Source organism: Myxocyprinus asiaticus, chromosome 5 (assembly GCF_019703515.2).
Source record: "Myxocyprinus asiaticus isolate MX2 ecotype Aquarium Trade chromosome 5, UBuf_Myxa_2, whole genome shotgun sequence".
In the NCBI taxonomy this organism is placed as follows: domain Eukaryota; kingdom Metazoa; phylum Chordata; class Actinopteri; order Cypriniformes; family Catostomidae; genus Myxocyprinus; species Myxocyprinus asiaticus.
In genome coordinates, this window is record NC_059348.1 from 8,167,656 (window position 1) to 8,191,293 (window position 23,638).

Genomic DNA, 23,638 nt, shown 5'->3' on the forward strand with positions numbered 1-23,638 from the left:
AAAAGACACTTACGTGTTCAGGATGAAAGCCCCGACAGGCCTAAAGACGGGGACTCGATTTGGATGGCGCGGCGGGAGAAGGAATCCAGCGTCAGTTGTCCAACATATCGGTGATGATGACGAAGGTTCTTGCTGATTTGGAGGATCTCGCTGTAATACGTCGATCCATTACGGCGATGAAAATAAAATTCTGAGTTAGTTACAAGAGTGTCGGATGCTGAGAAACGAATTGATTATTTGGAGTCTTCGGAGAGGGAATTAACCGCTAATCCGCCCGCGACCAATGTTGATCTGGAACGTATTCTTGAAAAGCATGAAGATCTTGAGAATAGAAGCCGCAGGAATAACGTCGGAATTGTTGGAATTCCTGAGCATGAGGAGGGCAGAGATATGGTGAAATTCCTAGACGAGCTCTTCCCGAGTCTGCTCGACATAACAGGCCACAAGCTGGAAATCGAGAGATCTCACAGAGTCCCTGCTCTGAGATCTGCTGAGAGAGAGAGGCCCCGATCGATTCTGGCCAAATTTCTAAGGTCATCCGATAAAGATCTCATGTTGCGCCAGGCGAGGAGCAAAGGGAAGCTTTCTTGGAGGAATCATAATATTTTCTTGTTCCCGGACTTTGCGAGTTCGACAAGAGGGAAACGTGATCGGTTCAAGGAATGCATGAAACTCTTGCATCAGCGGAAGATCACTTTTGCTCTGATGTTCCCGGCCAAACTGAGAATAGAAACGAAGGACGGTTGCAAAGTATTTACATGTCCCAATCAGGCAATGTCTTTTATTGAATCAATGGGTGAGTAAACCATTGGGTGTTTCTCATGTGAGTGGGTCGACTCGCTGTACTTACTCTGGCTTTTGAGGAAGCTGGGCGTCATTTTGGTTTCTTTTTGCGTTGGCTCCGCCTAGCGGCTGGAGTTTGTTTTGTGAATAACACTTTCCTTAAAGAAGCTTTTGCATTGACGTTCCCGGCCAGTTTGAGAGTGGACACTACGGATGACCGCAAAATATGTACATGCTCACACAAAGGATGTCTTTTATAAAGTTGACGGATTGAGTAAGTCATGGTATATACATTTTATGCGGCCTCCGAGTGAATTGACTTGACCATCCGGGGAACCGGGATGTTGGTTTTGTTTCTTTTTGTGTTGGCTCCGCCTAGTGGCTGGAGCTTGTGCCGTTTACGGGACACTGGAATGATTACGTCATCCGCTGAACTCATAACAGCTGGCTCACTGAACATTCGTTTGTCTATCCGTGAAACTGAACGGTTTTATATCAGCTGAAATTTGTTTTGTGGAGGATCACACCTTTAAAACAGTTCTGTGAATTAATCTACATGTTCTTTGTGTTCATTCTTCCTTTTGGCTAGGGGTTATTTTACAAAGTATTTTCTGTTATGTAATTTTGCTTCACAAATTTGTGAGGCAAAATTGAGCAATCCGATGGCAAAGTTGTCATGGATGCTCGTGGGCGTTCATGGACCGTTTGAGTTTAAAGGGATTGACGCCGGTTGGCGCTCTCGTGCGCGGGGTTAATGCGCAAGTTTTTCTTTTTTCTGTTTGTTTTGTTCGGGGGGAAGTTCGGGGTTTGATTGTTTCACTAATGGGGAATGTGGTCAGTATAATTTTGTTTTTGACACACAGTTTTTTTATTATATCAATATGTCAGTTGTTAATATGAGTGTACTATCTCTCTCCACATGGAATGTGAATGGTTGGGGCACCCCACAAAAAGAAGGAAGGTTATTACTTTTCTTAAACGTAAGAAATATTATATAGTGTTTCTTCAAGAAACACACCTTTCTCTGCAGGAAGCGGAAAAATTTGGGAACATATGGGGTGGGCATCAACAATCAGTGTGGGGAAAAATATCCAAATCACTGAGATCATATTTTTCCCCACACTGATTGTTGATGTGTATACTCACCGGTGACCTGGGTTAGAAGTGTGTGGATGCCGTCTCGTGTCAATCCGGTGTCGGCTGATGAAGAATATGCTCTGCCTTCTACTATCCATATTGGCCAGCTGGAGCTTTGTTGTTATACTTTGTTTGTTGCCAGCTTCAACAGAGTGCATCCTGTGTATTTACGGGTTTATGCTGTTACCCCGACATGGTTCTACACTATCTATCCTCAGATCTATGGTGTTTGAAATCTTCGGCCTGCCTGTCAGCGGAAGTTTACAACCATTGTGCCGCTTTGGGGATTGCACGTCCCCGGTATGTGCATCGAGTATCTCGACAAATTAGATCCCCGTCTGGCTCTCTGGACAACAACCATATTCTGAATATTTGGTCTTCACGCCGCCGCCTCCTGATGTGCGCAAAAAAGGATAAGCGGAATATTAATCCCAACAATTTCAGTTTTTTAGACATGCCTCTTATTTCGACAAACAAAACGGATATCTCGACTATTACGATGGCCCTTACAAATGCTTGATCAATATCCAACAAGTCCTTCATTTTGAATGAGTTTATCACATCACTGGACTTTCTATTTATTACAGAGGCCTGGTTAAACCCCGGCGAACTAATGGCTCTGGGAGATTTAACACCGCCAGGCTGTGACTTTTTAAATTCTCCACGGACTTCAGGGTGAAGAGGTGGTGGAGTGGCTACTATTTTTATTGACTCTTTTAAATGTAGGACACTACCTGTGGACACATACTACAGCTTTGAGGTTCAGTTATTGAAGGATGATGTCTCAAGTCCTGTTTTCTGTGCACTTCTGTACAGACCTCCCAATTTCAACAAAGGACTTCAACAATTCTCTGACTTTTGTTCGGGACTAGTGTCTCATGGTGACAGATTTCTGATTCTTGGAGACATTAACTTACATATACGCTGTCCATCAAAGCGCATGGAAAACGAATTTCTTTCCCTCATTGAATCGTTAAATTTTGTACAACAAATTACTGGTCCGACCCACATTAAGGATCTGGTATTATTTCATGGCATTACTGTGTCTAATGTTGAGGTTGTGGTCACTGGTGTTTCTGACCATTATTCTATAGTGTTTGATATTGTCTGTCCCCGCCTTCTTCATATTTCCTCTCAGCCCTTACGCTATTCGAGGTCCACTAATTTTTAGGCTGTCCAGTTCATTGAATCACTTTGAACCAGTCTCAACTGTGCAGTTATCTGATATAGCTCTGAAGATGAAGTGTTCTAGTTGCAAACTGGATGTTCTGTCCCACGTCTTTTTAAAGATGTTTTTACAACAATTGGTTCCAGAGTGACAGCAATTATAAACAGTTCATTAGTAAGTGGTGTTGTTCCAAGCTGTCTTAAACATACATTGTACATCCTCTGCTAAAAAAAAAACGTCTTTAGATCCAGCAGTTCACATTAATTATAGACCAATCTCAAAATTGCCTTTCATTTCCCAGATTTTAGAGAGAGTTGTCTACGAACAGCTCTACTCCTAACTAAATAAGTTCAACACCTTAGATAAATTTCAATAAGGCTTCAGATCAGGGGGGCCTGGGAAGCTCAGTGGTAAAGACGCTAGCTACCACCCCTGGAGTTCGCTAGTTCGAATCCCAGGGCGTGCTGAGTGACTCCAGCCAGGTCTCCTAAGAAACCAAATTGGCCCGGTTGCTAGGGAGGGTAGAGTCACATGGGGTAACCTCCTCGTGATCGCTACAATGTGGTTTGTTCTTGGTGGGGCGCATGGTGAGTTGAGCATGGTTGCCGTGGTGGATGGGGTGAAGCCTCCACATGCACTATGTCTCCGTGGCAATGCGCTCAACAAGCCACGTGATAAGATGCGGAGATTGACAATCTCAGACGCGGAGGCAATTGGGATTCATCCTCCGCCACCCGGACTGAGGCGAATCACAACACGACCTCGAGGACTTAAAAGCACATTGGGAATTGGGCATTCCAAATTGGGAGAAAAAGAGAAAAAAAATCCCCCAAAAATTAATAAAATAAAATAAAACAAATCAGGCTTCAGATCTCTACACAGTACGGAATCTGCACGGTTAATGGTAACTAATGATATTTACCTTTCCTTGGATTCAGGCTCACATGTAGTTTTAGTTTTATTGGATCTCAGTGCTGCGTTTGACACCATTGATCATGATATTCTTTTAGATAGTCTGCAGTGTATGGTTGGCATTCAGGGCACAGCCCTTCAATGGTTTGTCTCTTATTAGAAAGGAAGAACGTTTTCTGTTAACTTAGAAATCGCTCTACATCGGCTCCTCTATTATGTGGGGTCTCTCAAGGGTCGATTCTAGGACCTTACTATTCTCCGTGTACATATGCCCACTGGCCTCAATATTTCAGAGATATGGCATGTCTTATCATTGCTATGCTGACAACATTAAATTTTATTTTCCAGCATGCTTGGACAAAAAATCATCAATAGAGAATGCCCTAAATTGCTTTGCTGATATTAAGTGCTGGCTGGCAGACAATTTCTTACAGTTAAATGAGAGCAAAACTGAAGTTCTGATTCTCAGCCCCTCCAAGTCCCCTTTACCTGGACTGGTCGACCAGCTATGTCCGCTGTCGTTAAATGTGCAAAATCATGCAAGGAGCCTTGGAGTGATCTTGCACTCATCACTACTTTTAAATAGACAGATCAGTGCTGTTTTTAAGAGCAGCTTTTTCCATCTGAGATCAATTGCAAAAGTAAACCACTTTCTCTCTAAATCAGATCTAGAAATTGTGATTCACTCGCTAATATCGTCAAGGTTAGATTACTGCAACTCATCGTATACTGGACTGCCTCAAACTGCCTTGTCCCATTTACAGTCGGTCCAGAATGTGGCTGCTAGGCTCCATAAAGGGTCTAGAATGTTTGACCACATTACACCAGTATTAGCATGCCTAGACTGGCTCCCCATAAAATGGAGGATAGATTTAGCTCTATCTGGTCTCGCGCCTCAATATCTCTGTGACCTTCTTGTCCCTTACTCTCCTACTAGAGCACTTAGGTCAGCTGACCAAATTGAAGGGCGATCATGCATTTGCTATTGTAGGCCCCAAACACTGAAACAAGCTTCCGCTTCATATCAGGACAGCTCCGACGCTCTGCTTTTTAAAATCTGCTTTACAAACACATTTTTATTCATAAGCTTTTGAATAAATTTTAATTATGGATATAGATTTAAGGCTCAGGTATTTAGTAGTATTTATATAAGGGTATATTATGCATATTATGTTGTGATTGAAATGTGTATTGTAAAGCACTTTGTGTCAAATCAAAATCAAATCACTTTTATTGTCACACAGCCATATACACAAGTGCAATGGTGTGTGAAATTCTTGGGTGCCGTTCCGATCAACATAGCGGTCGTGACAGTGATGAGACATATCAATTTACAATAACATCAAATTAACACAGCACAATTTAAAGTCTAATATACACATAATTACACACAACAATATACAAATAATAACATACACTGTACAGTATACAATGCACACGATATAGATACACATTATTCAATAAAAATAAAAAATAAAGTATATATAGTAGTATATATAGAATGTACAGTAGGTTGTATTGTACTGTATTGACATTCAGGCTGTGGGTTGATAGTAAGTTAAGAGAGAATATAATATAATAATAATATAATTTATGACAGTCCTGTGTGAGATATAAGAGTAAGAGTAATAAAGTGCAGTGCTGATGTATTTTGATCGTGGGAGATCAAGAGTTCAAAAGTCTGCTTGCTTGGGGGAAGAAGCTATCATGGAGTCGGCTGGTGCGGGTCCTGATGCTGCGATACCGCCTGCCTGATGGTAGCAGTCAGAACAGCCCATGGCTCGGGTGGCTGGAGCCTCTGATGATCCTCCAAGCTTTTTCACACACCGCCTGGTATATATGTCCTGGAGGGAGGGAAGCTCACCTCCGATGATGTGTCTGGCAGTTCTCACCACACTTTGCAGTGCTTTGCAGTTGTGGGCTGTGCTATTGCCGTACCAGGCGGAGATGCAGCCAGTCAGGATGCTCTCTACAGTGCAGGTGTAGAACCGTGTGAGGATGTGATGGTTCATTCCAAACTTCCTCAGCCGTCTCAGGAAGAAGAGGCACTGATGAGCCTTCTTCACAACGACTTCAGTGTGGATGGACCATGTGAGTTCCTCAGTGATGTGGACACCCAGGAACTTGAAGCTGCTGACTCTCTCCACTGGTGCTCCATTGATGGTGATGGGACTGTGTTCTCTGTCTTTTCTTCTTAAGTCCACCACAAGAGGGAGAGGTTGTGCTCCTGACACCAACATGTCAGAGTGTGCACCTCCTCTCTGTAGGCTGTTTCATCATTGTCAGTGATCAGACCTACCACCGTCATGTCATCAGCAAACTTAATGATGGCATTGGAGCTATATGTTGCCACACAGTCATGTGTGTGCAAGGAATACAAGAGTGGGCTGAGAACACAGCCCTGTGGGGCTCCAGTGTTGAGGGTCAGTGATGAGGAGATGTTGCTGCCTATTCTAACCACCTGGCGTCTGCTTGACAGGAAGTCCAGGATCCAGCTGTACAGCGAGCTGTTTAAGCCCAGAGCCCGGAGTTTCTCATCTAGCTTGGAGGGCACTATGGTGTTGAATGCTGAGCTGTAGTCTACAAACAGCATTCTCACATAAGTGTTCTTTTTTTCCAGGTGGGAGAGAGCAGTGTGTATTGTAGATGCAATGGCATCATCAGTGGAGCGGTTGTTGCGGTAAGCAAACTGCAATGGGTCTACAGAGAGAGGCAGCACAGAGCAGATGTAATCTCTGATTAGTCTCTCAAAGCATTTGCTGATGATGGGGGTCAGAGCAACAGGACGCCAGTCATTTAAGCAAGTGATTTTTGATTGCTTAGGAACAGGCACAATGGTGGATGTTTTAAAGCATGTGGGAACAACAGACAAAGAGAGGGAAAGGTTGAAAATGTCTGTAAAAACACCAGCCAGCTGGTTCGCGCATGCTCTGATGATGTGGCCCAGAATGCCGTCTGGGCCCGCGGCTTTGCGGATATTCACCCGTCAGAAGGATCGGGTTACAACCGCTACAGAGACGGAGAGTGAACTAACCTCTGTAGCTTCAGCCACGAGAGCTCTCTCTCCGCTAGGGCGGTGTTACACTATATTGCCAAAAGTATTCGCTCATCTGCCTTTAGACGCATATGAACTTAAGTGACATCCCATTCTTAATCCATAGGGTTTAATATGACGTCGGCCCACCCTTTGCAGCTATAACAGCTTCAACTCTTCTGGGAAGGCTTTCCACAAGGTTTAGGAGTGTGTTTATGGGAATTTTTGACCATTCTTCCAGAAGCACATTTGTGAGGTCAGACACTGATGTTGGACGAGAAGGCCTGGCTCACAGTCTTCGCTCTAATTCATCCCAAAGGTGCTCTATCGGGTTGAGGTCAGGACTCTGTGCAGGCCAGTCAAGTTCTTCCACACCAAACTCGCTCATCCATGTCTTTATGGACCTTGCTTTGTGCACTGGTGCGCAGTCATGTTGGAACAGGAAGGGGCCATCCCCAAACTGTTCCCACAAAGTTGGGAGCATGGAATTGTCCAAAATCTCTTGGTATGCTGAAGCATTCAGAGTTCCTTTCACTGGAACTAAGGGGCCAAGCCCAGCTCCTGAAAAACAACCCCACACCATAATCCCCCCTCCACCAAACTTCACAGTTGGCACAATGCAGTCAGACAAGTACCATTCACCTGGCAACCGCCAAACCCAGACTCGTCCATCAGATTGCCAGATGGAGAAGCGTGATTCGTCACTCCAGAGAACGCGTCTCCACTGCTCTAGAGTCCAGTGGCGGCGTGCTTTACACCACTGCATCCGACGCTTTGCATTGCACTTGGTGATGTATGGCTTGGATGCAGCTGCTCGGCCATGGAAACCCATTCCACGAAGCTCTCTACGCACTGTTCTTGAGCTAATCTAAAGGCCTCATGAACTTTGGAGGTCTGTAGCGATTGACTCTGAAAGTTGGCGACCTCTGCGCACTATGCGCCTCAGCATCCGCTGACCCCGCTCTGTCATTTTACGTGGCCTACCACTTCGTGGCTGAGTTGCTGTCATTCCCAATCGCTTCCACTTTGTTATAATACCACTGACAGTTGACTGTGGAATATTTAGTAGCGAGGAAATTTCACGACTGGACTTGTTGCACAGGTGGCATCCTATCACAGTACCACGCTGGAATTCACTGAGCTCCTGAGAGCGGCCCATTCTTTCACAAATGTTTGTAGAAGCAGTCTGCATGCCTAGGTGCTTCATTTTATACACCTGTGGCCATGGAAGTGATTGGAACACCTGAATTCAATTATTTGGATGGGTGAGCGAATACTTTTGGCAATATAGTGTATTTCCCTCAAAACGAGCATAAAAAGAATTTAGCTCATCCGGGAGAGAGGCAGCGGTGTTCATGGTGGAGTTTTTATTCCCTTTAAAGTTCGTGATGATGTTAATTCCCTGCCACATGCTTCTAGAGTTGGTGGTGTTAAACTGTCCTTCAATCTTGTTCCTGTACTGGTGTTTTTCAGAGGGCATAACTGGCTTGTTTATGCTCCTCCGCGTTCCCGGAATTTAAAGCGGAGGTCCGCACATTAAGTGCCGCGTGAACGTCGCTATTTATCCATGGCTTCTGGTTCGGATAGATCTGTGTTGTTCTGGTCGGAACGACGTCCTCCATGCACTTTTTGATGAAACACATTACGCTATCAGCGTAAAGCTCGATGTCGTCATCAGAGGCGGACCGGAACATCTCCCAGTCCGTGTGATCAAAACAGTCCTGTAGCATAGAGTCTGATTGGTCCGAACAGCGCTGGATCGTTCTGAGGGTGGGTGCTTCCTGTTTCAGTTTCTGCCTGTAAGCGGGCAGAAGCAGAATGGAAGAGTGGTCCGATTTGCCAAATGTGGGTGGGGGAGGGGTTTGTAGCCATCCCAGAAGGGAGAGTAGCAATGGTCCAAAACCCGGTCCCCTCGTGTGTTGAAACTAATGTGCTGGTGGTATTTTGGTGCGACTGATTTGAAACTGGCTTTATTAAAGTCCCCGGTCACAATGAACATGGCCTCAGGGTGCGCGGTTTCCTGCTCACTTAAACTCCCATACAGTTCCTTGATTGCCCGGTCTGTGTCGGCTTGTGGGGGGATGTACACAGCTGTGATAATGACCGCTGTGAATTCCCTCAGTAGCCAGAATGGTCGACACAGAAGCATGAGAAATTCCAGATCAGGAGAGCAGAAAGACTTGATAGAATGTACGTTCCTCTGATCACACGAGGATTTGTTGATCATAAAACATACACCACCACCTCTGCTTTTACCTGAGAGGTCTTTCGCTCAGTCCGCTTGGTGCACGGAGAACCCCACGGGTTCAATGGCTGAGTCTGGAATCTCCGCAGATATCTAAGTTTCTGTTAAAAACTTAATGCAGCAGTCCCTCGTCTCTCGTTGGAAAAAGATCTGCGCTTTCAGCTCGCAGAGCTTGTTATCTAGAGACTGAACATTTGCCAGTAGAATACTGGGTAGCGGGGGTCGATTTGCACGGCGTCTTACTCTGATGAGAACGCCAGCTCCGTTTCCCCTTTTCCTCCTGCGTTTCTGCGTCTGGACTGCCCAGACAAAGGGCTCCGCTTGCGTGTGTGTAAACAGCGGGTCGGCATTGAGGAATTTGAAGTCCGGTTTACGGTGTGAAATTGCTGAACTAATGTCCAAAAGTGTTTGTCTGTCGTAGACAATAAGGCAGACAACATCCAAGACAAAAAACATAAGAATTGTGAACAAAACAAACAAAACTCTACCACGTTGTGTCGGAGCTTGCAACGCAGCAGCCATACTCGGCGCCATCTTGAGTCAACTGTTGTTATAAATGTGCTCTATAAATAAAGGTTGAGTTGAGCTCATGGCTTGGTGGGCTTTGTACAGTCCTTTAGATCAGAATGTGTAGATTCTGCCTGGCTACACAAGACCAATTTCAATCTCATGACATTGCTGAGGGTGAATTCAGTCTGAGAACCAAGGTAAATCATGATCTGAATGTCCAGAATGTCTTAAGACTGTATTTTATGACATAAACTGCAGCATTTTCATCCCATCACTGGTTTCCCCCCTGATATTCTTCATGATCTACTTGAAGGTATTGTGCCAGTAGAGTTGGCATTATAAATTCAAGAGATGATTCATCTCCAGCACTTTATACTTGATTACTTGAACAGGAAAACAGAATAATTTCCATATCAACATACTGACAAAGTTGATAAACCAAAGCCAATATCCAAGACATATATGCTACAAAAATGACAACAGGTGGTAATGGACACGAAAATGCTGCGTTACTACGATTTCCCTTGATGGTTGGTAATGTAGTACCAGAGAAAGATGTACAGTGTTAATCAAAAAAATTTGAAGACATTGTGGAATTAGTACTATCCCCAAAATGTACTGAAGAGATGATTCAGTATTTGCAGAATAAAATTAGAGACCTAGAGAATTAGTGTGATACTCTACTCAATAACCCGCTCCATGCGTGTGCGCTCCACTCAATAACCCACTCCATGCGTGTGCGCTCCACTCAACCGCTCACAGCCCAAGCAGACACTCCGCTCAAGTACTGCTCACGCTCACCGATTAAAAAAAGCATTCGCTCAAATCCCGCTCTGACATTACATTTCTCTGTAGTATACTTGGTTCCAAGCACATACACACAGTGGCCCAAGCAACTGCCCCTTTGCCCACATGGGCTGAGGTGCCCCTCTTGGTGAAATATAGACTATAGGCCGACATTTATTAAATTATCAAATGATTAGTAATGTACACATCTCAAATTATGCGATTGTATTGTTGCGTTTTGTATATAAAATCTCGCTGTTTATTTTGGACTGGTTTACAACTGCTGTTAGATAATCGGGTCTACCAGACCTTCCTTTTCATTTGTAATCAGTCAAATATTTCTCTGTTAGCACATATGTCATTGAACTTCTTCAAATAATGCCATAAAAAATTCCAGTTCTAAATTACCTTTATTTACTTTAAACAAGTCATCAAACATGCCTCTACAAGTGTTAAAACATGTGCGTTGGCACGGAAACTCGCATATGCGCAAATTTGCGCTTTCCAGTTTAAACTGGACCCGAGTGATACAACCGACCCAGAAAACCACAATCTTTTCAACTTTAAAGTTTGTTTGAGTCAGTACCAGGAAAAATATTGCAGGTAAAAGTGAAATTCATAATTGTTTTTCGGTTGTCTCCACGGAATGATTGGACTGTAGATTTGATACATTAATATGTTTCTGATTTAATGCCATCAGACTATGGGTCTGTAAATTAAAATGAGCAATTTCTCATCCTAATTTTGTGTTCCGTTTTAAAGGTTCAAATTATCCAGAAATGAGCAGTGAATGTTTTTCTCTTTCTCAGTATTGTTGCTTTATTTATATTCCCTACAATTTTATATGTATGAATCACATGCAATGTAAAGGACTGTGGTTATTTATATAATAATTATTATATTAGTAGATACCATGTGCCCCTTTGTTTTTCCTTGATATTTTTAAAGCATTATAAATTTAATCTGGACTTTATATGTGTCAAACGATCATGTCTTGTGCATGCACTCTTTATATGTACAGCAAGGTTTAACCATGGATTTAACTAATAGAAAATATTTGTCCTGCATAAAGTGAGAGATCATGTTTAAAACAAATAAAAATTATTTAATTCACAAATTACACTGCCTTCGATTAAGAAAAGTTTTTCTCTAATGTACATTTATAGATTTTTTCTCTGTGCAAGAATGCAGCAAGTGATGTTGGAAGACCTGCAAACACTAATCTAGAGTTGTTTTTTTGTTTTTTTACGTTTCATTTCTCATTAAGGTGTGTATTTGGCTTTGGGAAACTGACCAGGCGTTTTGTGCCACTTTATCCCGAAGCAGAAATCAAAAGCAACAGGTGGTCGAGATAATTCCACTACGAAATTCTCTATGCGAGAGCAGAAATGTTTACCAATCAAATGCTCAATTGTACAATAGAGGCATGAAAGCAGAATGCTCCACCTGCAAATTAGGACACACTGATCAGCAAGATCATACATGTTTATTGGTTTTGATACAGGGATTTTTTGTGTGTGTTTGCCAGAATTCAAGGAAAAATGCTTTGCCAATATACAGTATTATTAAGCTTACATATTCAATTGAGGGTGCTCTAACGTTCGCAACCCTGCAGAACCGGGCCTGCATCTAGCTGGCAGCTGCACTGACATGATGGCAAAACAACAAGATACCATACTTATCTATTAATTTATTATTGAATAGTAGTGTAGCCTACTAGCTCACCTTTTGCTGCACTACCATGTTCGCGTAGCACATCCTCATGCTCTCTGGCAATGTGACGCGTACGATTCCAAAAAGAATATTTGCTAATTCTCACGGTCTCTCCACACTCCCATTCAATTTCCTCGCTCTTAACTTTGATTTATACTTTGCATTTATTTAGGCTATAAGGTTTGCAACTTCACTAAAACAATGTTAGAGCTCCATAACCTCAGGCCTATTGCTTATTTCGCAGATTCCCAAACCAGCATATCACGAAGCGCATTCTGGGTTGAGCGAGCGGCACTGAGTGGCCTGAGAGAGCGGAGCGGAATCTTCAAAAAGGCGCTCTCTGCTCAATGCTCCGCTCACATGCTCTGGACCACAGGCAAATACTCCTTGAAGTCTCAGTGCTCGAGCATTCTGCTCATGATGAGATTTGCGTCAAGTGTCTGAATGAAGTATGCTTTGGGCTTCACTCTACGCGGTGAGTGAGTGAAAGCTCAGCCAAATGACAGAGAAAAAGGCAAACAGGCTACTTTCCTTAGCACATAATGATGTAACAATTAATTTTATCATCAGTAACAGTTCTGTTAAATGTTGCACTGTATTTCATGAAGGAACCTCATTTTGTTTGTTTATTGCTACACAATGTGTAAAAATTACAATTGGTCATGATGGGTGCTTCGGCTGATTGTTTTTATTTTATTTACTTTTTTTCATTTATATAACCTTGCTTTTAGAAACATTAATAGACAAATGTTGCTTGTTTTCAATAATATGGATTTAATTTGATCCATGTAGACTGGCTGATAAGAAGAGTGTCCAAGTAGGCAACACATACAGAAATGAAAATTCAGCAAGAGTTTTTTTTTTGTTTTTTTTTTGCGGCTGAGGATGAAAGGCATCAGCTCAGAGATAATAAACAATGCAAGATTTCTGGCTATAATGTCAGATGGGTCAACTGACACTTCTGTCAAAGAGGAGGAGATGGTTTATGTGTGGCTGTGCAAAGCTGGAACTGTGCATGTGAAATTTGCAGGCATCAAAGATGTAGAGAAAGCTAATGCAGAGCACATAACCTCTGTGGTTAATTCTAATCAGTGGACAGATAAGCTAGTAGGAGGTAAATTTTCATACACCAGCCACCTTGGCTGGTAGTCTAAAAAGTTAATTTTGGACCCTGTCTGGGTGCATCTCAATCAGCTCCCTAGTTCAGTAGTCAAGGCACTGATCAGGCAGTCAGCCATTTCTAGGACTGTCTCAATCGTAAAATCGTTCCAGTGCACTGAAACTTTTGTTCCTTAAAAATTCCCACAATGCACTGTAAAAATCAGGGAGCAAACCGTTTGCAATTGAACAACTGAACATGTTAGGGATGCATTTCTTAGGGATATATGGACTGTAAGTGCAGCCATACAACAGGAAAACTGCTAAAAAAATATAAAATATTTAATAAAATATTTAAAATAAGAGATGCTCCAATGTAGGGCGCAAAATGATTCGCTTCATTTTTAACATTTTGGAGTGCATAACTGTAAGATTATTGTGGGTGTACAACATAGTTCACGGTATCCAGCAGTTTTTTCTTCTTCAACAGTTTACTAAAGCAATCCAGACACTGTCAGACACCCCACCATAAAGAATCAGCAACAGATTCCATAAAAATACTGTCCTTTAATCTGTCCACAACACCTCACAGATAAAACCATGTACTGTTCATAATAACGAGAACTGCTTAAAGCAGTCCAATAATGACTCAAATTTAAATTTATTGTTAAATGCTTTGTACTCAAGCAATGCTTTAAATGATAATGATTTAAAATGCAATGGTAACTACACGCAAACGTATCGTGCGCTGTCAGAACCACTGATATATAATTATATATAGAACTGGATCGCTGACGCAATGTTAAACTGCCAGCAGGAGGTGAAGCCACCGGAAGTGTTCAAGTGGCCATCTTGGTGTACCCAAACTCTCATAGTGTGTCAATGACTGAGAGGTGAAAACACCCTTTTCACCATCCCCGACCTGCGGATACGACAGTTGCATTTCGTCCTTTAGTGACAATCATGTTTCATGTTTAATTTGCTCGTTATGGATAATATTCGTGATCGCGATGTAGGACCATTCACCTGCCCCAGTGCTCAGCCTATCAATGCAGCACAACAAAAACAGCCACGAGTGTGTGTGTAAACACAGCAGCGCCATTCGATAAAGCGCTGGCGCTGCACGTGCATTTTATATATTTACTTATTAAACACAGCCTTTTGTGATTCACAGAGCTATCGCACGTCTTCAAGTGGCTTTGAATAAAAAGCACGAGTCATATGAACTAGGGTGACCATATTCTGGTTTTCCAAAAAGACCCTGACCCTGTGTAGAGCTAATTTGTGCTTCTAAATCATTTGTACCTTTATTAGCAACTGACACATAAGTGTCATACATTCTGCTTCCCACGGATCTTGACCTAGATGAAAGCATGGGAATTTTTTGTGCACATCTTCTGTAAATTTGCACTTTCGTTTGGGCATTGTTTCCACTCAGCTGTCATTTGATGCTACTGTCAAGCAACTGTCCGATGCCGAACACAACAGCGCTTCACGCGTTCACGGAGAGATTGACAGGTAGGAATTTAGCTAATAGTTGCTGCAAGCCTCTTATAATCGACCAATTGGTGTGCGAGAAGGAGGGACTAACCTCTCTTACAAAGAGGGGTTAAAGCAATGCAAATATGTGCGCACACACAATGAAGTATTAGACCAGATGCACATCATAATGCAACTAAAGCCGAATCCCGGACATTTTCACAAATTTAGAAATCACAGCCGGACACTTTTTTTAAGTTCAGAAAAAGAGGACATGTCCGGGAAAAAGAGGACGTATGGTCACCCTATATGAACTACTTCAGTTGTGTTTTTATGGTTCTTTTATGTCATTTTTGGAGCTTGACAGTAACGAACATGACTAACACACAGTAGCGGATTTGGATCAGGCTCGTCGGACCGATACCTGATCCATCTAAAAATGTCAGTATCTGAGCCGATACCGATCCAGGTGCATAATAGAATCTGGAAATTTGTAAGAATACACCCAGCCATAAAAAGCACCATCACTAAAAACATTTAACTCACTAGCAGGTTGTTGGACGACTAGTGGAACATCCTGTCCCATTGTAGGATGAGTATCTTAAGTCTACAACCTAATTTCCAAAAAGTTGGGACAGTATGAAAAATGCAAATAAAAACAAAAAGGAGTGATCTGTAAATTATATTCACACTTTACTATATTGAAAGCACCACAGCTACACATTATACGATGATTTACCTTGTGAATTTCATTTTATTTTTTAATGTACAGTAATTTCAAATTAGATGATTGCAACACACTCCAAAAAATGTTGGTACAGTTGAGTGTTTTCCACTGTGAAACATCACTATTTGTTCTAACACCACATATTAAGCATTTGGCCACTAAAGACACAAGTTTGTTACGTTTAGAAAGTGAAATTTTCCCTCATTCATCCATTATGTAGGTCTTTAGCTGCAAAATTGTATGGGGTTTTCGTTGCTGTATGGTGTGCTTCATAATGCGCCAAACTTTCTCAATTGGAGACAGGTCAGGACTGCGGCAGGCCAGTCTAGCAGCACCCAATCTCTCTGCTTACACAGCCATGCACTTGTAATCTGGCCAGTATGTGGTTTGAATTTGTCCTGCTAGAAAATGTAGGGACATCCCTGGAAAGATGGTGCTGGATGGCAGTATATGCTGCTCCAAAATTTTTACATATCTGTCTGCAATAATGGTGCCCTCACAGATGTGCGAGTTGCCCATGCTATGGGCACTGACACAACCCTGGCCCATACAGACACTGGCTTTTGGACCTGACACTAATAACAGCTTGGATGGTCCTTTTCCTCTTTGGCCCAGGGAACATGACGGCTGTGTTTTTCCAAAACGTTTTGAAATTTTGACTCGTCAGACAAAAAAACATATTTCCATTGTTCTACATTCCATCAAAAATAAGACCGAGATCAGAGAAGTCGGCAGCACTTCTGGACAGTGTTGATGTATAGCTTCTGCTTTGCATAGTAAAGTCTTAACTTGAATCTGTGGATGCGGCGGTGAATGGTGTTGACTAACAAATGTTTACTAAAGTTATCCCAAACCCATGTTCATGATATCCATTACAGATGAATGATGTTATTTAAGACAGTGACATCTGAGGGATCAGAGATCACGTGCATTCAGAAGTGGTTTTCGTCTTGCCCTTTACGCACCGATATTTGGCCAGATTTCTTGAATCTTTTAAGTACTTATTGTGTACTGAAGAGGGTGAAATGCTCAAAATCCTTCCAATTCGTCTTTGGGGAACATTGTTCTCAAAGTGTTGGATTATTTGCTTAAGCATCTCTTGGCAAATTGACAAGTCTTGAACGATCCTTGCTCTTGAAGGACTCGGCTGTTTTTGGAGGCACCTTAAAGAGTATACAGTACTATGACACAACTGCCTCACCTGTTTAACATCTCCTGTTTCACATCGCCTTGTTATTTCAACTCATCAAATTGTTATTGGTCTTAAATTGACCCTGTCTCAACTTTTTTGGAGTGTGTTGCAATCATCTGATTTGAAATTACTGTACATTTTCAAAAAAAAAACTATGAAATTCACAAGGTAAACCATCTTATAATGTGTAGTTGCAGTGCTTTCAATATAGCAAAGGGTGAATATAATTTACAAATCACTCCTTTTTGTTTTTATTCAAATTTTTTATACTTTATAATCCCAGCATCCCTACTGACTAATGCATAATTTATTTCAAGGTCACCCATTTTTTTTGCTTCAGTGTCTGTGCAGATGAAGGTTGAAATGGTACATATAAATTGTGGATATAGTGATTAATCTCATGTATAAACAGGATGCAGTGTGAATGTGGTAATTAACCAGTTTTATAGTGCTTCATTTTGTTGGTGTTCAGCACGTTCAACTCCAGCTGCTCAAGCGGGGAAACACACAACATCATACTGGATATAAATCCATATCTAACATCTTCTAACCAGATGTTTCTCTAGATATGTATTCTTCTGTTTATATCTAACACTGTTAATATCTTGCAGGGTTATTTTTATTTCATCATATTTCTGTCAAGAGTGTGCTTTCATAAAATAGTTTGGAAACATCTTCATGATGTTCATTGACAAGTTTAATACTGATTATACAGTATAGATTTTATTTTTATTTTTGGTGGAGGGGATGGTGCCTTTTTTTCTTGGTTTGGGCCACTGCCCCTCAATTTGACTGTGCACGTCCCTGCGTACAACAAGAATTAAGACCATTATTCTGGTTACGCCTTTACTCCAAAAAGAAGTTTAAGTGCTCCATAGAGTGCAGTTTCAAATACTTCAGTGCACAATATTTGCTCTTGTATTCCACTACATTTAGCTAATTCTGCACATGTAATTTATTTTAATTATCATTGATGTCCTCCTCTTTATGGTAAAATATTGTGTGCACACAATCAGACTCGAGCGTATCGTAAAACTTTCTGATAGACCTACTGGTCTTTATTATATTGATTTATGCTCATTTCTTTTCAAGTTTGCTGCTCTTGTGAGCTTGACATCTCTTATCTCCAGAACAAAATCCTATATTGCCTAATCAAATTAATTCTTGAGAATAAAAGTCTACAACAGGCCAGTCATACGCAAAAAGAAAGAAAAGAAAAGAAAGAAAAGAAAATGTCCCTACACATCTATGGCTATTTCAAACAATCCTGCACCAAACAAACATTTCCAATCCCCAACAGTTACTCACAAGATCTGGAGAAACAAAGATTAAACAATAAAAAGTATCTATACAAGCATATTTAAATATCAACTTACATAAGTGATGAACAAAAGAATTTCCTCAATCAGGCTTTAGATGGATTGACAAAATCAACATGAACATACAACAACAATACTTGCGTCTTCACTCTTCTTCTATCTCACATTTCTACACAACTCTGTGAAATACTTACTGTTTATCACCCTCTGGAGGCAGGGATGAGTATTACACCCATGAAAATGAATCATTAACATTGACACCTATATTAACCGGAATCAGAATTAGAATGAGCTTTATTGCCAAGTATGCTTACACATACAAGGAATTTGTCTTGGTGACAGGAGCTTCCAGTGTACAACAATACAAAAACAATACAAAAACAGCAGCAAGACATAGATAATAATAAAAAATACAGCTAATTATACACATACGTACAGACACACACATACATACATACACACATACACATGGGTAATGCCAGTCTAATACAAATCTATTATGTACAGTGCAAATGTTTTTTTGTTTTTTTTCCAGAGGAATGAAATGGCAGAAGAGGTTGGATGTGTTGGATAAATATAAGAAAGACTAAACTGTGTATTGCACATAGTTATTGCTCAATGGGGCAATTTAACTGTTCATGAGATGGATAGCCTGAGGGAAAAAACTGTTCCTGTGCCTGACGGTTCTGGTGCTCAGAGCTCTGAAGCGTCGGCCAGAAGGCAACAGCTCAAAAATGTAGTGGGCAGGGTGAGTGGGGTCCAGAGTGATTTTTCCAGCCTTTTTCCTCACTCTGGAAGTGTATAGTTTATATATATATAGTTTGTATAGTTGTGTACCAATAATCCTCTCAGCAGTCCGAACTGTCCTTTGTAGTCTTCTGATGTCTGATTTCGTAGCTGAATCAAACCAGACAGTTATTGAAGTGCAGAAGTAGAAAATAAAAACATTTAAACACAAAAGTAAAATCGAGTGCAATAATTTTTATTTGTGTAGTTTTTTTATTTGTGCTTTTTCCAATACACGTTGTTCCAAAGTAGCTTTACTGAAAATCAGCTGTAATGTTGGTAATTCTCGAAAACATGAATAACCAACACTCCTGGAAACATAATAAACAATTTGAAAAAAACAAAACAAAAAAAAAACACTTGGACTTTCTATAGCTTGGTATTATTTAAAATTTCACAGCTTAGTCCCACTGTCCCCATATGAGGACATCGATTTTTAGAATGTTTTTTTTTTTTTGCATGTTTATTAGGTGCTACTAGTTACAAATCAAAAAGGGGAATGGAAAATGCCCACAGCTGTCACGCTCAGGTCTCAGGAGGTTAATGCTGCAAGATGTGTTTTGCATATCTTTACATATTTTGTATATTTAATTGCTTTAGATAACATTATAATTTGTTTCTCATACATTAACCAAGTTTAGGTCCCCACATAACAACAGGCTTAGTGTATACTGTAGATACACTAGACAAAAACTCGACACATTAGACATATTCTTACAAACTACCGTAATTACAGCGAGTTCTGTCATCTACTGTCTTGACTTTGAACTCTGAGAGACATCCAGTGCTGTTCAGGCTGCAAGAGTAGTTTCAGGAACACTTTGGTGAATCGAAAGTGTTTTGGATGAGCCAGGTTGAGTACATGTATCAAACCAAGAAGCAGGGCACAATCAGAGACAACTGAAGTTAGTTCATTCAAAACCTTCACTCCTTTGAGAACAATGTCAGAGTCGGCAGGTGGTTCTTGTTTATCTTCCCCATGAATAACGAACACTGCCATAGTGAGCTGCTCCAGGCCACTCAGAGCACCATCTGCCTGGCTATCCTATAGCATACATAAAACAAAAGAACAATCATTTGCATTGCCCTATGCCACTGGTACTCAATAGGCAGATTCCGGTCTGGGTCCAGATTGAATTACAATTAAATCCGGGCCGAGCTCTGACTCTTTGTACTAGTTATCTGACACCTGGCTAAGTGATTCTGTAAGCATACGTGTATACATGCACGGAGTGAGAATAAAGCATGCTCAGAGCTAGAGAGAAATTTTCTCTATAGAATGGGAATAAAGCGCATCCAGCACAACGAGCTTTATTCCTGCTCCGTTTGCATTGCTTCTCTCCCCGCTGATTTACTGTACATAGGAGTTGCAGATAGCGGAGGCACCACTACAGATACTGGCATCTTTTGCATAAATACACTGCAGAATACAAAAATGAAGCAAATAAAACATCTTCTTCTGTCTGATATGTGATTCAGCTAAGCCAGGTTTGTTTCAGGACAAGTTAATGTGACGGTTTTAGACTATAATGTTTTTCCATCTAAACTTAGCTTTATTAATCAGCATGTTACAAGCCTTTCATAATAATAAACAAACTGATTTTTGTTCTTATTTTGTGAAAAATAATCAGAGATGTCATCATAGCATAATGGCAAGGAAAGCCTATCTATACAGTACTTAAATTAAGCAAATAGCTAATGCTTCACTGCTGTTATGTAAATTGTTTGTTTGTTGTTAGTAGATTCTCACTTTATAAAAAATGGTCCATTCAGACTTTTACATTTTTATAAATTTTCTCTCAGGAGACACCCCATAACCCACATATAGTATTTTTTTTGTTATTAACATTTTTATTGATTCATAAATTAACACAAAAAATACAACAACATATATATATATATTGAATCAAACACTTTAAACATTAAACCCCCACTATATCCCCTCCCCTACCAAACTCCCACCCCACCCTGACCCCCCCACGAACACCCCTGTTGTCAATAGAATATAGACACACACACAGAAAAAAAAAACACAAAACTAAAAACAACAACCAAAGATAAAATAAAATACAACAATCAAGTATAATAAAAAAAAAAATAAATAAATAAATAAAAAAAACTCTAAATTACTCTCTCCACCGCCCCTCCTCAGATTCCCCCCAAAATGCGAAGTAATTGCCCCATTTCTAATTGTAAGAATCCCTAACCCCCATCCTTATGCTCGACCCCTCCTCAAAGGCAGCCACCCTCCCCAGCTCCACGCACCACTCCGGAAACGAGGGTGCTCCATCCAACTTCCAACTCCTCAAAATAACCTGCCTACCAATCATCACACTGGTCAAAACCCAGTCCTTCATGTACTTATCCTCCAAATCCATGACCTCCCTATCTCTCAAAATACAGAGTCTGGGGCAGAATGAGACCTGAGTGCCCAACACATCACACACAAAACTTTGCACCTTCAGTCAAAATTCTTGGATCTTATGACACCCCCAAAAAACATGGGTGGTGTCTCCATCTTCAGAATGGCATCGCCAGCAGATGGGTGTGTCCTTAAGACCAAGCCTATACAATCTAGAGGGGGTCCAATAAAATCTATGTAAAATCTTAAATTGCATAAATCGAACCCTTGCATCTCTAGATGCAGATTTGTTGTTTTTTAGAATCCTAGCCCACACTCCCTCCTCCAATAACAAATTTAAATCTTCCTCCCATAATCTTTTGAAAGAATTTAAAGCTCTGTGCCCCAGACTCTGAATGAGCAGGGAGTAATACACTGATGCCTCATGACCCTTCCCAAAAGCAGTAATCACCACTCCCAGAGTATCTGCCGCTCTAGGGGTGTGTGTACTACTCCCAAAAACAGTGCAGAGCAGGTGGCGCAGCTGTAAATACTTATAAAATTGAGATCTGGGAATCCCAAAATGTTGAATCAAATTTTCAAAAGATCTCAATACTCCACTCTCATATAGGTCACCAAGTGTATTAACCCCCCTCACAATCCAGTCTGACCAACAGAAAGGGGACTTATTAATACATAGTTTAGGGTTCAGCCATATGCTTGAGGCTACGTTTAAATAAATATCAGAATTAAACACTCTGGACACTTGTCCATATCGAGTGCAAATGCAAAATAACGGGGTGCGACTTAACCTCTCCGGCTAGTTTAATCGAAAGGCTTTGCAGTGGCGAGAACTTCCTTTTCAATACAAAACCAGGGAGGGGCTCTCTCAGGTGGAAGTGACCAATGAGCCAAATGTCTAAGACCGAATGCATAATAATAAAACAAAATCTTGGGTAGGCCTATCCCACCTTTGTCAATCGGCCTATGTAACTTCTTGAAATTTAACCTGGGACGCTTACCATTCCAAATGAAGGACTTCGCTATGCTATCAAATTGCTTGAAATAAGAGAGGGGGACATCTACAGGGAGAGACTGTAGCAGGTAGTTGAATTTTGGAATAAAATTCATTTTAATAACATTAACCTTCCCAATCATCGATAAGTGTAATGAAGCCCACCTGTCCACATCATTCGAAAAAATTTTTATTAAGGGATCAAAATTAACTCTGACTAAATCAGACAAATTTACTGGGAATAAAATTCCCAAATACTTAATTCCCTGTTTGGGCCACTGGAAGGCACGAGGCTGGAAGGCTGTTACTGGACAGTACGCTGTCAAAGCCAAAGCTTCGGATTTAGACCAATTGACTTTGTATCCTGAGAATTTGGAAAAGGAGTTAATAATTCTGTGGAGGCAAGGCATAGATCTAGTAGGGTCAGAGAGGAATAATAAAATATCATCTGCGTAAAGCAGAAGCTTATACGCCACTCCTCCCGCAATCACCCCTGGAAAATCATCCTCCTTTCTTATCGTGGCTGCTAATGGTTCCAGGGCAAGACAGAACAATAATGGGGAAAGAGGGCAACCCTGCCGGGTGCCCCTATCCAGAGTAAAATAATCTAAAATTAACCCGTTTGTTTGCACCGCTGCTACAGGGTGTCTATAAAGTAACTTAATCCACCCAATAAATGTACTCCCGAACCCTTACATTTCCAAAATCTTAAAAAGATAATCTCGTTCTTCCATATCAAACGCCTTTTCAGCGTCAAGTGAGATGGCAGCGAGATTGATCATTCGCTACTGACCACATGATATTGATGAGACGCCTAATATTATCAGAAGAGCTACGGCCTCGAATAAACCCCACCTGATCTATATGTATAAGTGATGTCATAACTTTACTTAATCGATTAGACAGAATTTTGGACAACATTTTTACATCTAACTGGATAAGGGAAATTGGGCGGTAACTATTACACTCGCTTGGATCTTTATCCTTTTGTAGAATCAGACTGATCCGGGCTTGTGTCATGGTTGGAGGAAGCTTTCCGTTCTTTAATGATTCAGTATAAACCTCTAGCAAAAGTGGAGCCAGTTCTGTAGCATAAGATTTGAAAAACTCAGAGGAAAAGCCGTCAGGCCCCAGAGACTTGCCTGTAGGCAAGGCCTTAATTATCTCATCAAGCTCCTCCAAGATTATCTCAGAATCAAGAGAATTTTTTTGCTCAGTCGTTAGTTTAGGGAGATCTAATGGTTCCACAAAGTTCCTAATATCTTCATCAGTAGATGAAGACGTGGAACTATAGAGATCAAAATAGAATTCTTTAAAGGCATTATTAATATCAATCACCGAGGTAAATATTTCACCACCAGCAGATTTCACTGAGGGAATGGTAGAAAAAGAC

General features: G+C 41.1%; 3 protein-coding genes across 3 annotated transcripts in view; all 3 read right to left on the reverse strand.

Annotated features, from left to right (window-relative positions):
* Positions 1-18,254, reverse strand: part of LOC127440771 (gastrula zinc finger protein XlCGF57.1-like) — a 58,160-nt gene extending 39,906 nt beyond the window's left edge. Inside the window, exon 1 of the mRNA XM_051697640.1 lies at positions 18,161-18,254. The gene's annotated coding sequence lies outside the window, so the exon portion shown is untranslated. The remainder of the gene's footprint in view (positions 1-18,160) is intronic.
* The window catches only part of LOC127440755 (gastrula zinc finger protein XlCGF57.1-like), a 139,892-nt gene that overhangs the window by 90,509 nt on the left and 25,745 nt on the right, over positions 1-23,638 (reverse strand). The window lies entirely within an intron of this gene.
* Positions 1-23,638, reverse strand: part of LOC127440559 (uncharacterized) — a 60,170-nt gene that overhangs the window by 10,755 nt on the left and 25,777 nt on the right. The window contains 2 exon segments of the mRNA XM_051697232.1: positions 18,093-18,097; positions 19,752-19,934. Of these exon segments, the coding sequence (XP_051553192.1) occupies positions 18,093-18,097; positions 19,752-19,934 (188 nt within the window).